The following is a 12,902-nucleotide window of genomic DNA, read 5'->3' as shown; positions in this document are numbered from 1 at the left end:
AACAGATGAATAAAGTACCCCTAGAAGAACACTAAAAGATCTAATAAAATGAATAAATCACATCAGCAATGGAACAGATGTGGCTGCCACTGCCAGGGTTCTGATTGGTAAGTGCCATATTAAATCAATCTTCACTGCAGCTTAAATAATTAGATTACAATGCAGCAATTAACCTACAATATTCAAAACAACAACGAAAGAAATAATTATTTTCTTTAGGTTTCCCACTTCGTGACAAGTTGCATCAAGGCCCATTTTTCTGCGGCCACTGCACCCTTAACATTTACCGCAACCCAAGCTAATTTCTATGACGTATTTTAAATAATTAGCTTAATCTGCTGAGGGGCACTCAGTTCTGCAGTAGAACAGTGTCCTGTCAATGACCAGAAACAGACAGCAGTAATTTCACATCATGAAAAACAGGACCGCTACTCATTAAAATAAATGTACTCTTAGTCATTGTTCTGCGTTTAGCCGATACATTTGGGTTACTTTTCTGATGCACGATCATATCCCAGTTAATCTGGTCCAGACTATTCACTGTAACCAAATGCTGATCGGCCAACACAGGACCTTCTCCAAGGCACTGGATAATCAAGTATCATAAACTTGGGTATATTTATCTGTAACATTGAGCCTATGCTACCCAACAACAAACCTATTTGTTTTTACACACTATTGAAATGCATATTATACCTGTTTAATAAGGAAACTTCAAAATCTGTAGTAGTCTTGCCTGTATGTACTGCAGTATAAACACACAACAGCATGTTTTATTTTTTATTATTACTGCAAATGGCAAGTTACATGAATACTATCAGCCAGCACTGCTTGGGAATGTCTTGTCATCATGAAGTCGTTCCTGTGCCTCTAGCTTGCCTGGGGCTGGTAATAACTCACCTTTCAGTCAGTAATGACTTTAATGGTGTCTGCTCTGATAATATTGTGGGACCTTTCCTGACCTCCCCTTGCCTTTATGAAACAGTGACACATACACTGATGAAAAATCCAATGGCTTTCTCGGCATCGCCTCACTGCTATAGCAACGGCCATTTATTGGATTACAAGGTTTAAAATCACCTCCTGTTTTGAGCTTTATCAACTAAAGAGCCTTTCTCGATCAATATCTATATCTGGGAGGCCTTCACACAAACAGTTCCAGCAGCAGGTCCAAATGATTACTTACATTACTGCCTTCCAAACAAGGTCACTTAACAAGCAATGCCCCTTCAATAAGTTTGCTTCTGTACAATTGCACAAACAGGTACAGAAATGTGTGTGCCGGGAGCGAGCCCATATGCAAGAGACTTTAAATTAACATTGAATCCTGGCACGCAAGATAATTTCAGTCACTGAATACCATGCTCATGCTCAAACAACTTAATCTCCCATGCCCTACTTCTGCACTCATCTTCAGCCACGGGCATGACAAAATCCAGGTTACCTTGACACAGTAAAAAAAAATGAAATAAAAAAATGGGGTTCAAGAGTTATATAGACTAATAAAAGTATTTGCTAGTGAGTACGTATGTATATTTTATTGTATAATATTTTTACAGCAACCTAGTTCCAGTAACTGTATCCGGGCAAAACAAAAGGAGCCGGTAGAAAAGGAAATCGTGCACACAGTGTGTGGGGGGCGTTTTGCGTTACCTCAGCGTTGTTATAGTAGGCAGTGCTGTTTTTCTCCTGCACATCCTCTCCTCTTGCTGTGAAGAATGTCAGCGGGTAGAAGTCTTTGTGTGCAGGCTGTTTACCACTGGCCATCAACTTCCCATCGTAGAACAGTTCAGACGTGTAACTAGAACAGGAACACAAAATGTAGTTGAGATTTCAAGTGTTTGACCGAGGAACGTCTATCCCAGTTATTTCCCACAGCCCACAACTTAATGGCTCCAGCATCCAGTTGTTTGAGTGTCAAGCCTTAAATCCCAGTATAAATTTGTTGGTTACTGTACATGATTGACAATATTAGCCATTTATTAGCTGCTTCAATAAAACTTCAATAAAACCTCCGGGCCAGTGTTCTGTCTAGCGGACAATAAAAACATTCCAAATCACCAGCAACACCAGGAATTATAAATCTTTACTTTGTGAAGTAAAAACAAAAGCAATGTGAAGGTATGGTACGATATAACCCCTCCACCCCACCCCCCAATAAAACACGTTCCTACATATTATTGCTTATATGCAGTATGTCCCCGGCACCCACATGCCTACAGAATACATAGAACTGCAGAAAGAAACCGGTTGTTAAAACAAAGGCACAAATCATGCTGTACTTCAAATTGGGTAGCCTAGATGCAGTATGTTGGGCTGCTGACAACAAACACAGCCCCCTCTGGTGGCAGATAACAATGGGGCACGCCAATACCAGCTTTGATGCAGCACACAGCTACAAAAAGGTGTACATAACCAAAACCAGAGCGTCTCGAATTGCAGAAAAAATAAAAACTTCAACGTGCACAGATTTGAGTTGAGTTGGGGGAGCGATACTGGGTTATCGAGGTAGAGATTAGTTGAAACCTCAGTCAAATTCTCCTTTAAGACAGTTGGGCCAGATTGCTGTGGCATGTAACAACCACTGCACTGTTTGTATTACAAGCTTCTGTCAGCCTCACGGCTAAGGTACTGAAAAACAAGGATCTCAACCCCTTTATTATCTCAGCTCCTTTAAGCAATTAGGGCTGTGAATTATAAATCATGCAAAAACGCATCCTCTAAAATAATAATAGTGATAAATGACGAGCCGCAGCTCGCTTGCGCACTCTGAACAGTTCGGAAATTCAAGCGCTGCACACTGCTAAGAGCGATCCAATTGTATTTCGTGGGGTAAGTGCTTAGGGGCTCGTTTCTGTATCCCCCGGGTTTCTCGCGTTAGTTGAACAAAAGTGTGACGTGAAAAAGTTCACACCTACTTGATGATAGCTTCATGGGAGCGATAATTCTCACACAGCAGTATTCTGCAGGGGTATTCGGCAGGGTAATGCTCGTACAGCCGGTCCAGCAACGACACATGAAGGTTTCTCTCTCTGGCGAATTCGCTGTACACAAAGGGACTAAGCTGGGGAGAGCAAAGAAAGAAAGGGTTATGAACAAAACTACACAATTCTCTAAGCACTGCTAATAAAAGGATTTGAAACACCACCACTGAATGATGCTTAAAAAAGACTTCAGTGGGGAGGACTTTGATATTACCTCTGTTGTAAACTTAAAAATGTGATGATAGACCAAATTAAGCTTAACTATTATTATTATTATTTATTATTATTATTTAATTCTTAGCAGACGCCCTTATCCAGGGCGACTTACAATTGTTACAAGATATCACATTATTTTTTACATACAATTACATTATTTTTTACACATTATTTTTTACATACAATTACCCATTTATACAGTTGGGTTTTTACAGGAGCAATCTAGGTAAAGTACCTTGCTCAAGGGTACAGCAGCAGTGTCCCAAACCAGGGATTGAACCCACAACCCTACGGTCAAGAGCCCAGAGCCCTAACCACTACTCCACACTGCTGCCCACTGCTTAACTAAATAAATGCATTACAAAAAAAAAAAAATGGCAGCCTTCCAAATTTGGATACTGCTGCAAATATTTTTTCTTTTTCTCTCTCAACAGAATCTGGTCCAGTAACGAGAATAATGACATCAACCAATCTAATGCTTCACACTGGCGTTACTAATGATCCAATCTCAGCTCCTCTCGACTGGCTGTGTCATTAACACAGTGCACTTCTATTTTCATGCTGCTTTGTAATGTAAGAGAGAAGAAACACTGCCTGGGTTCCTATTGGTTCCCATCTGCTCTGAAGCAGAAGCTCCGCTACTAGGTGGCACTATTCCTAGCCTGGCAGGATTCTCACTGCCTTCAGACTAACAGCCCCTCTCTGGGTAGTGGTGCGTATACACAATATTAGAAACACCTCGAGTAACATTTTCAGTGGGGTGCATGGCCCCCAGGACGGTGTGCAAGATGACAGAATGGCTCTGGAGGACCACTCCTTATAACCCAGGGAATTTGTAGATGGGCTCCTGCAAAGCCTGCTCCCACAGTGCTGTTTCAATCCAAACTGTGCAAATTTCAAAATTCTACTGAAAACATGCTCGACGAAGATATTCAACTTCACATGCAATTTGTTTTATAGACTAATTTTGCTTACCTGCATGTGGTCTCCTGCTAACACGATCCTCGTGCTGTTACTGGCGAGCGCAAAAGGCATGATGGTCTCGCACTCCATGGCTTGAGCAGCTTCATCTAACAGAATGTGCGTAAAGATACCTTAGAAAGAAGAGAAGAAGTTACAAATACTAAAAATCATGTGCAGCCACTCATTCATTCATTGTTCTTTTCAGGGTCCCAAGCTTTGTGTTTTTATATCAGAATATACAATTAAAAAAAAAAAAAGTTAACTGCAAAATTCCGATAACTGCTTAATTGTCTTCAGGGAAATCACATGATCAAAACAACTTTACAGCGGACTGTGATTCCAAAAACAAGTGACCCATGTATTGTTTTGTTTCGAAGATCATACAATGAAAGCATTGTATCTTGCAATGCCAAAGAAGAAGTCGACTCCATCGGTAAATTTAAAAGGTTAAATTTAAAGTTATTCCAGAGGTACGAATGTAATATTCTAGCATAGGGCAAGGCAGAGCTCTGTTTCCAAACTAGTCTGACCACTGGGTCCCAGTACCAGCTGGAGGGCATGTGCCCAAGCATGCCCGAGGCGGTCAGGTTACAGGACAGCTTTCTGCACCCAGATCGGAAATCCCCCAGGATTGTTCTGAGCAGCAATTACCAAGAATCAGTCAAATGAGTTCGGGCCTCACAACAGAAAGGAATAAAGATTATATAAAACATATCAACACTATCAGGTTTTTTTGGAAGCAAAAAAAAAAAAATAGTCACAGCAATAGGAAGACAGAAGTTAGGTGGGAGTTTTGACGGTGGGAGCAAAGCTACAGGGTAAAGTCTGTAGAGATACAGATTTCACATAGCTATGGAAATGGCAAATAGCAAAGGAATCTCTGGACAGAACACAGCAAGACTTCATGTTTCTACATTATCTTGGATTGAGTTTCATCATATTCCTGTTTGTTTTTTGCTTCCCTATATCCCTAGGTGTGTTTGCTTCCCATGCTTCTGAAAAGCATAGGTCTATATTGTTTTGGCAGCTGGAATTTGTCTGCAAAATGTTTTACAGTTGTAGTATTAAGGGCTTGCTGCCCCAGGACACGCACTGCCGTGCTAGAAGGAGAAGAACTTGGCCGAGGAACGACAGTGAGCATCTGCAGGCCTGAGGAATTGGATTGAGAGTCTCCAGGATATCTGTTGCTCATTGGTTTAGCTCCAGAGCAGCGCTACAATCATTAACAGTTAAAGCAGCAGCAGCCACCAACTCGTATGAAGAAATAAATTAGACCTACACATATTTGGCACAAGTGGGAAATGGAAACCAATTTTACAAATGCAGCACTAATTGCTTTTCTGAACACACTCATGCGAGGGCAATAGCAATTTGGAAATCAAGGACTTGAATAGCCCAAAACCCCTCCAAATACACCCTGGTGAAAACCAGCAAATGTCTTTTACAAAATAATGCAAACTAAAAAATGCATTTTACACTCTGCAACTGGTAATTTAAACTGTCTTCACAGGGCCATGTAATCTGCAACGCGGCAGGATTATGCCCGTTACTGAAAAGATACAAATCAGTTTGTGACAAGGACATTACTAGAGAATTAAAGAAATCCACAACAAGCATCTAACTGCCTACATACGGGTCTGTCGATATGTTCCTCATTTATAAGAACATTAAAATAATTGCCAGTCTTCACATGTTCCCATGGAGAACCTTCTCAATTGCCAATACTTTTTTTTATAGCCTACCAAAAGACAGCAATTTGACAATGAATTAAAAACAATGCAGGACAGACTGCAAGCCACATTTCCAGAGTAATTTGCTCCATGGGATGATGATAATTATACAACATCAGCAATAAAAGAAAGTAATCTGAAGCTAAATAATTACGCTGCTACAAAGAAATTGAGGCATTGTCTTCTTTAATCAATTAGCTATTTCAAAAGCTTGTAACCAAGCCCTAGACACCTGTGGTTATACAATTACCGTAAACACTTTAAATTGAAGCTGTAAGTCCCTCTGCAGAATAAATCCCAACAGGGAATAAAACAGTGTGCCCTGTAACACGTTTAACCAGACTAATAACACAGTAATAAAACAGTGATTTACTAGAATAAATTATAGGCTCATTAGTCACTTCCAATCTTTTCAAAGTAAAACTGCATCTCATTTCAAAAGTAGACAGACAACATTCTGCAGCAGCACTTAACTGATGCTAATGGCTTGTATGGAAATTAGCAAACTGGGGGAACGTTCTTAAGAATGGGTCTCTCGCAGACACAAGGTTAACAAGCTTCCTGCCTCGCAGCACTCACACTTCTCGCCCCATGAGTGCCAATAACGAAGGGAGCCGTGACACCCAAAAGGAACTCTGCAGGGCGTCTTCACAACGCCATGTCGAGCTGCCTGGGGTTTCAGGTTCTGTGAGTAACAGTCTGATATGCAGCACATGCAAAACTCTGGAGAAGGTGTACTATTTTACAGTGGTCAGAGCCTCTGCATTAAAAGGCGGTAACACATGTATACAATAGCCGTTTGTTTTCCTAGACCAGTAGACAGGTCTGCAGCCTTGCAAGAGTGAACTTGGTTAAAAACAGGTAAACGAATCTAACATACCAATATGCTTTCCATTTTAATTTATTTGTCAGTGCAGGACACTGAAACCATGTAATCCTTCTGTGCCGCTGCTGTAAATAACTCAAACCAAGCTGTGCCAGTCTACGAATACGACTTCCCATCTACCAACCAATTCGATTTCGCTGCGTTCTCATAGGTGGAGGGAGACAGACACCCCTCCCCTGGCTGATGACCAAAGTTACAAAATCGACAGAATGTGCGATTGTACTCACCTGGCTCAAGATCAAGCTGACACAGATACTGAGAGGTGCTCAAAGTGACGACAACAACACGGTGTTTCACTATGTCTTCTTTCTGTGGCATCTGGAAAGCGTATTGCGTGCTTGATATTAAACAGTACTGCTGGACTGTGGGGTGGACTGTCTTAACCCATCGGTTTCTGAAATATACTCTAGAGAGAGAAAAAAAAAAAAAAAAAAGAAAGAAAGAATGTTTCAGATGCTAGAGGTTCAGGAATCAGCCCGTTAATCACGCTTAGTGATGATGACGACAATGTCAAAGGGCTGTGCTGGTGCGGAGGAACACCCATGAAACGTGTAATCACAAGTACATGAGTCGGTTCTCAATATGTAGCTGAAAGTAGAAGTGATAAATATGTTTATACACCAGGAGGGGGTATTTTTAAATCTTGTGATTTGATTTTACGGTACATTTACCGACTTTTAAAAGGAGGCATAAATCAGTCCTCTTGTGATTCGGCTTGAAATACCTACATAGGAGCGTCTGTTCCCCATTTTCCCTAGTGGGGAAAAACTAATTGTTATCATTCAAAATTAACAATATTGTCCTTTATGAGCAAGGCAAAATGACTGTTGCCACCGTTCTCCCCTGGTACGGGAAGATTCTCATCGCAGTTGATATTTAGCCAATTTGTCATCCGTGTTATAAATAAAGGGCATCCAGAATCGCAGTGTTCAATCAGCTATGAACAGATCAATCACAGCGGGGCTATAAATACCCTGGTCACTTAACCGGGTCCACTCCCAGTGACATTTCCCTTCAGTAGGAAGGGAATACTGACTGCACCAATTGACCTAAAACACAGCGAACGTCTGCTCACAAACAGGGGCGGTTTTTAAAGCCTTGCAGTTCTGCACATGATTTTGTTTGAAGATAAAGAAAAAAGTCAAACCTCCATACCTGAGAGGTCTGGCGTGCGGATTGCCAGCTTCTACATGTGGGTGAAGGTAATCCTTTATGTACAGGTCAGCAGCACTGTTTGAATGGGTGCAAATAAGAACTCTGGAGAAAAACAAAACAGATATCAAATCTGATTACACTCAAGTGTATATGTTTAAAAAAAAAACCAATGAAAAACACAATGTGCATCAAATATGTTTCTTTTTAAAACAAAAAATCATGCCACTCAAACATTCACACTCCCAAGAAACAGAGTTCATATGAAAAATGAATGCATCTCATATTGCATTCTGTCATCCGCACACTGGGCCTCCTATACATTACAATATTACTCTGCACGCACAGTGAACGGTTTGACTAATGTCATCTTCGCAGTGAATGCACTTTGGGTTGTGTCTACCCGGTTTGTTGCAACTTGTAATCATTGCAACAGTAGCGTATCATAGAGTGTGTAAAGGTTAGCTGCGACAACAGGTGAAATTTGCATACTACATCTAACCTTATGAAAAGAAAGAATTGCACTGCCATGCACCTCCCACTACAGGGATGGAAATAAGACTTCCAATGCACAGCACTCACCCATTCCAGGTTTTACTATGAGCTTGATCAGCCACAGTGTATAGGTAACAAGCTCAGGTGTGTCTCAATAAACTTGCAGTGAAACCAGGAATGGATCAAATGCTATGCAACGGGAGTCTTATTTCTATCCCTGCACAACCATGGTCAATCTTACTGGTATGATCACAATTTTCAAAATCCATCAGAAAGAGAGCGAGAGAGAAATACAGCTATGGCCAAAGGTTTTGCATCACCCCATATAATTAACTAATTTTGCTTCACAAAAAGTCGAAAGAAACCTGCTGAATAATGTTGGCAACATATTGAATTACATACCGCTTTGTAGTTTTCCATATACTTAAATAAAACACTGACAAACTGAAAAATGTGACATTTTGATATCCAGCATGAAATATTGACATGAACTACTATTATGGCTTCCGGTAGACTTTCACAATATTATTTTAATTACATGATGTTAAATAAAATATCTAAATGATGTTCATCTATTTTTTTTTTTTTTTTTTTTAAATCAGTATCTCTCAATCCTAAAATTCTGAGTGATGTAAATGTTTTGGCCCCAGCTGTAGCTGGCCAGGCAGCTCACTTGGAGTCCTGCTGCTTGAGAATATGCTTGACTGCCTGAGCCAGAGCGAACGTCTTCCCCGTGCCGTAGGGCCCGATGATGAGCACGGGCGGCAGCTGGAAGTGGAGGGGGGTGGTGATGGCCAGGATGGCCTCCTTCTGCTTAGCATTGAGACGGGGGTCCAGCTGCTCATCCCACTGCCTGCTCAACACAGGGGAGAAACAAAGTAAGCATCAGCCTGCAATGCATCATACCCCACCCCTCCCCTCATTACAGCTAGAAACCATCACCAGCCAAACCACATTAAAAAAAAAAAAAAAATTTGTATTAGCAGAAAAAAACGTTAGGTTTGTTTAAGAAAGATGTTGGGTGGCTCAGTTGGCAACTCACTTTTTAACTGCTTTTCCCTAACATATATAACACTTGTACAGAACATATAATACTTCAATATAATCCGAAAAATGTAAACTCTTAAGTTAGCAACCACACGTAACGTTAGTGTGGCCAAGAGCATGTGATAGCCAAAAATGCAGAGAAACTTTTGCATACCATAAGTGATAAAGCAAGTTTACCAGTGTGTAGCAGAGCACAAACTTTCCCTTAGGTTACATTAGTACCCTCAAGTGTGCAAAACTGCCCTTGCTACTGAAATAACCTTCTGGCTACATCTGTGCCCCTCGAGGCAATGGCTAACAGCTCCTGCCATCGAATGCGTTCACTCAGGGATGTTTCATAACCAAAAAGAATACTTGCGCTTGCTGGGGCATGATAATGGCATGTTTTAGGGACTAAGCACTCAAAAAAAAAACTGTAGGAAATGCCCATTTATAAATAAATGAATAAACTTCAACATATTATACATAATTTCTATTTGACTATATCTGAAATGATCATGAAATAAAAGCACCGTTGAGCACACGCACAGAGCAGAATCTGACACTGCAGCCAGCTCTTCACAAGTGGATACAAAATGCTGCAGAGAGTGTCGTTTTAAATCAGGACCTGCCATACCTGTTGGGGCTCCAGGGGATGGTGGGCGTCAAGCTGGCATTTGGAAACATAATACTGTTGTCCTTGATCCTGTCCAGAGCATAATGCATTTCACAGAGAGGAGTGCGGTTCAGCTGGAACTGAAGCTCCACCTGCAGGACAGAGCAGACATTGACCATCTGCTGGCCTCCTCTCAGGCACGTTTAGATTGTACACTTTGGCAAAGAAGTCTGTTCTGCCTTCATTTAGTATTGAATTATTTACACACACACGCACGCAAATGATGCACACCCTTGAGATTATATACACAGTTACATACAGGATCTCTAAAATAATAAAGCTGGTTATTGTGGCAAAATACTTGAATCATTAAAATGATACACAGTGTTTGCAAGCTGCAATATTTGTGTTTGAGTTTCTACACTGCTACAAGTACGGTCACTTAGGAAACGTGGAAGGTCTCTTCAGCTCAGATCTGTTTTTATGAGGAGCTGTAATGCTATACTGAAAGCCTCAATAATAAGCTTCACTTGTATATTTCAGCATCTATACACCAAACAGCCTTTATTTAGATATCAATTCAATTTGCACTGCCAGTAGAAACACAACTTAGAAAGATGCATTTTACGCAGGAAATTTGAAATCCCTCACTGTTTTCTAATTTGTATTTCAGCAGTTATCTAGCAATTACTGCAAGGCCATCAAGAGTAAAAATGAGAGCTTTCGTATCTTTCTACCTCTAGCACTTTGTGTTCATCAGATTTTAATATTTTATATCAGCGACTCATTGTTATTTTGTTTTTCTACATTAAGCAAGTGACATATTCACCCCGAAATTACTGCCACATTTTTATTAAATACATTAATAAAAAAATAAAATTACCCAGATATGGTCCACAAGATGCTATGCTATTTTAAGCACATTCTTTTCACATATTTCACAGGAAAAGGGAAAGACACTTCAGAAAATGACGAGACAAGAGACAGAAATAAAACTGACATTGCACAGCAGTTTCACCTATTCCAGGTTTTACTACGAGCTTGATTAGCCACAGTATATAGGCAACAAGCTCAAGTACATCTTATTAAAGTCATAGTAAACCTCGGTATGGATCCAACTGTGCAATGGGAGTCTTATTTCTATCCCTGGACAAGGTGGTTCCCTACTGAACGCTCCACACAGACTCAGACGGGTGTTTTAAACAAGGACCCCGAGCACAGCTCTGCAGAGTCATCTCGTTACCTGCAGCTCCCGGTCCGGACGCAGCTTCAGCTCCTCACAGCAGTCCTTACACACTCGGAGGAAGATGAAGTCCTTTGTTTTGTCCTCAATCGCAGCTTCATAAACCTTCTCTTTGGTTCCTGGCGCCTGTGCCGATTTTTCTTTAGTGAGCGGCAGTAACAAAACAGAGTTGACTTTGGTCATTACCAATCGGCCAGCCAAAGTATCTTCAGAAAGCGTCTCCGTGAGCTTGAAGCGACCAAACAGCTGTCCATTCTGGGCGTACTTGGCTCCTCCTGAGACACCCGTCAGCATGAAGCTTGCCACAAGCTGCAAATTCACCTTAATGTTGAACCTGCAGGAAAAAAAAAAGAGAACATCCGTTAGTGGTTTTATAAAGAATCGTGAAGCGCATAATACAAGGCAACCACCACCTCTACACTATAAAGGGCCCGGACAGTTCGGATTCAAAGTAAGTACTGCAGCTGAAAGGTCAGCTCCAGAAGGTGGGTGGACTGTACTAAAGCAAACACATTGAATGCCACCTTAATAACGTGGGAAACTGCCTTAATATAAATCATGATATCCAAGAGTTATTATATATTTATACATGGATACTAGATGAAAACATAAAAGTTTCTTTTGGGTTAATGTACTAAATCTTGTCTGGTATAACAAGTCTGAGTGTGCCTCAACTTTTTTTTTTTTTTTTTTTTTTTATAAAAACATAAGCAGCAGGTAATGAATCAGCAGAGAAACTGCAAAATTTCAAATCTATGCCAACTCCCTGGTGCCCCATTACGACATGCATTATTTAAATCTTCAAAAAACACCATGTCAATCAGTGAAACATAAAACACACAGATAAGGAGGAAGAACCAAACGTGCCATCCAGTGGCAAACCAAGAAACTGCTCATTCAAAGGAAATGTCACAACATACCCATTTCTCACAACAACCCCAGATCTCCGTCATCATTTCATACAGACAATAGAAGGCTAATATAAAACACCCTAATCAAAATGTTCTGGTGACTTTGACCTAGTCCTCCCAGCATTTATAGGGGTCTAATTTAATGCTATATTATGGACTTTTGACCACCACTGTCCCGGCAGGATCTTTTAACCTCTAAATCAAGAGACAGTTTGGAGCCCAGCGAGCCAGCCATGGCTTAAGCAGCACCCGCTGGGCAGCCCTGTTTAGCGTGTTGCGCAGAACAGCAGCTTACTTGCTGACTTCCTTGTACTGCGCAATCTCCTCGATGTAGAGCAGGTCGTGCAGACGGGCTTGGTAGTTCTCCTTGGTCAGGCTCTTATCCAGCACAGACTGGGTGAAGAGCTGGTCAGCAGACAGAGGGATCTGGTATCGGCTCAGGAGGCTGCGCTCCAGGTCAGCAGTTTCATTGGGCTCAAACTCCACGATAGTCTTGCAGGAAGAATCCCAGCGTTTCGCAGTGATGAGCAGCTGCTGCCTTGCTTGCATCAAATGTTCAAGATCTAAAATAAATACAAAAAAAAAAAAAAAAAAAGGATGTCAATACTTTAACTAATTGCTTTGATGCTTTAGTGCACAGCTTTGACTGAGGATCATAAAACACACTTTAATTCCTGTTA

At 41.0% G+C, this 12,902-nt stretch overlaps 1 protein-coding gene across 8 annotated transcripts in view; it reads right to left on the bottom strand.

Moving 5' to 3' along the window:
• LOC117424633 (probable helicase with zinc finger domain) overlaps window positions 1-12,902 on the bottom strand; it is a 40,589-nt gene that overhangs the window by 18,969 nt on the left and 8,718 nt on the right. For 6 of the 8 annotated variants that reach the window (XM_034041206.3, XM_058992270.1, XM_058992271.1 and 3 more), the window contains exons 11-19: window positions 12,518-12,785; window positions 11,312-11,645; window positions 10,090-10,220; window positions 9,100-9,282; window positions 7,935-8,036; window positions 7,007-7,185; window positions 4,176-4,294; window positions 2,919-3,064; window positions 1,654-1,801 (exon numbers count right to left, since the gene is read on the bottom strand). In XM_034041206.3, coding sequence (XP_033897097.3) covers window positions 1,654-1,801; window positions 2,919-3,064; window positions 4,176-4,294; window positions 7,007-7,185; window positions 7,935-8,036; window positions 9,100-9,282; window positions 10,090-10,220; window positions 11,312-11,645; window positions 12,518-12,785 — 1,610 coding nt within the window. The remainder of the gene's footprint in view (window positions 1-1,653; window positions 1,802-2,918; window positions 3,065-4,175; window positions 4,295-7,006; window positions 7,186-7,934; window positions 8,037-9,099; window positions 9,283-10,089; window positions 10,221-11,311; window positions 11,646-12,517; window positions 12,786-12,902) is intronic. The other 2 variants (XM_058992268.1, XM_034041212.3) reach the window with 1 other exon arrangement.

Source organism: Acipenser ruthenus, chromosome 19 (assembly GCF_902713425.1).
Source record: "Acipenser ruthenus chromosome 19, fAciRut3.2 maternal haplotype, whole genome shotgun sequence".
NCBI lineage: Eukaryota > Metazoa > Chordata > Actinopteri > Acipenseriformes > Acipenseridae > Acipenser > Acipenser ruthenus.
This window is presented reverse-complemented; position numbering and strand designations above follow the sequence as displayed.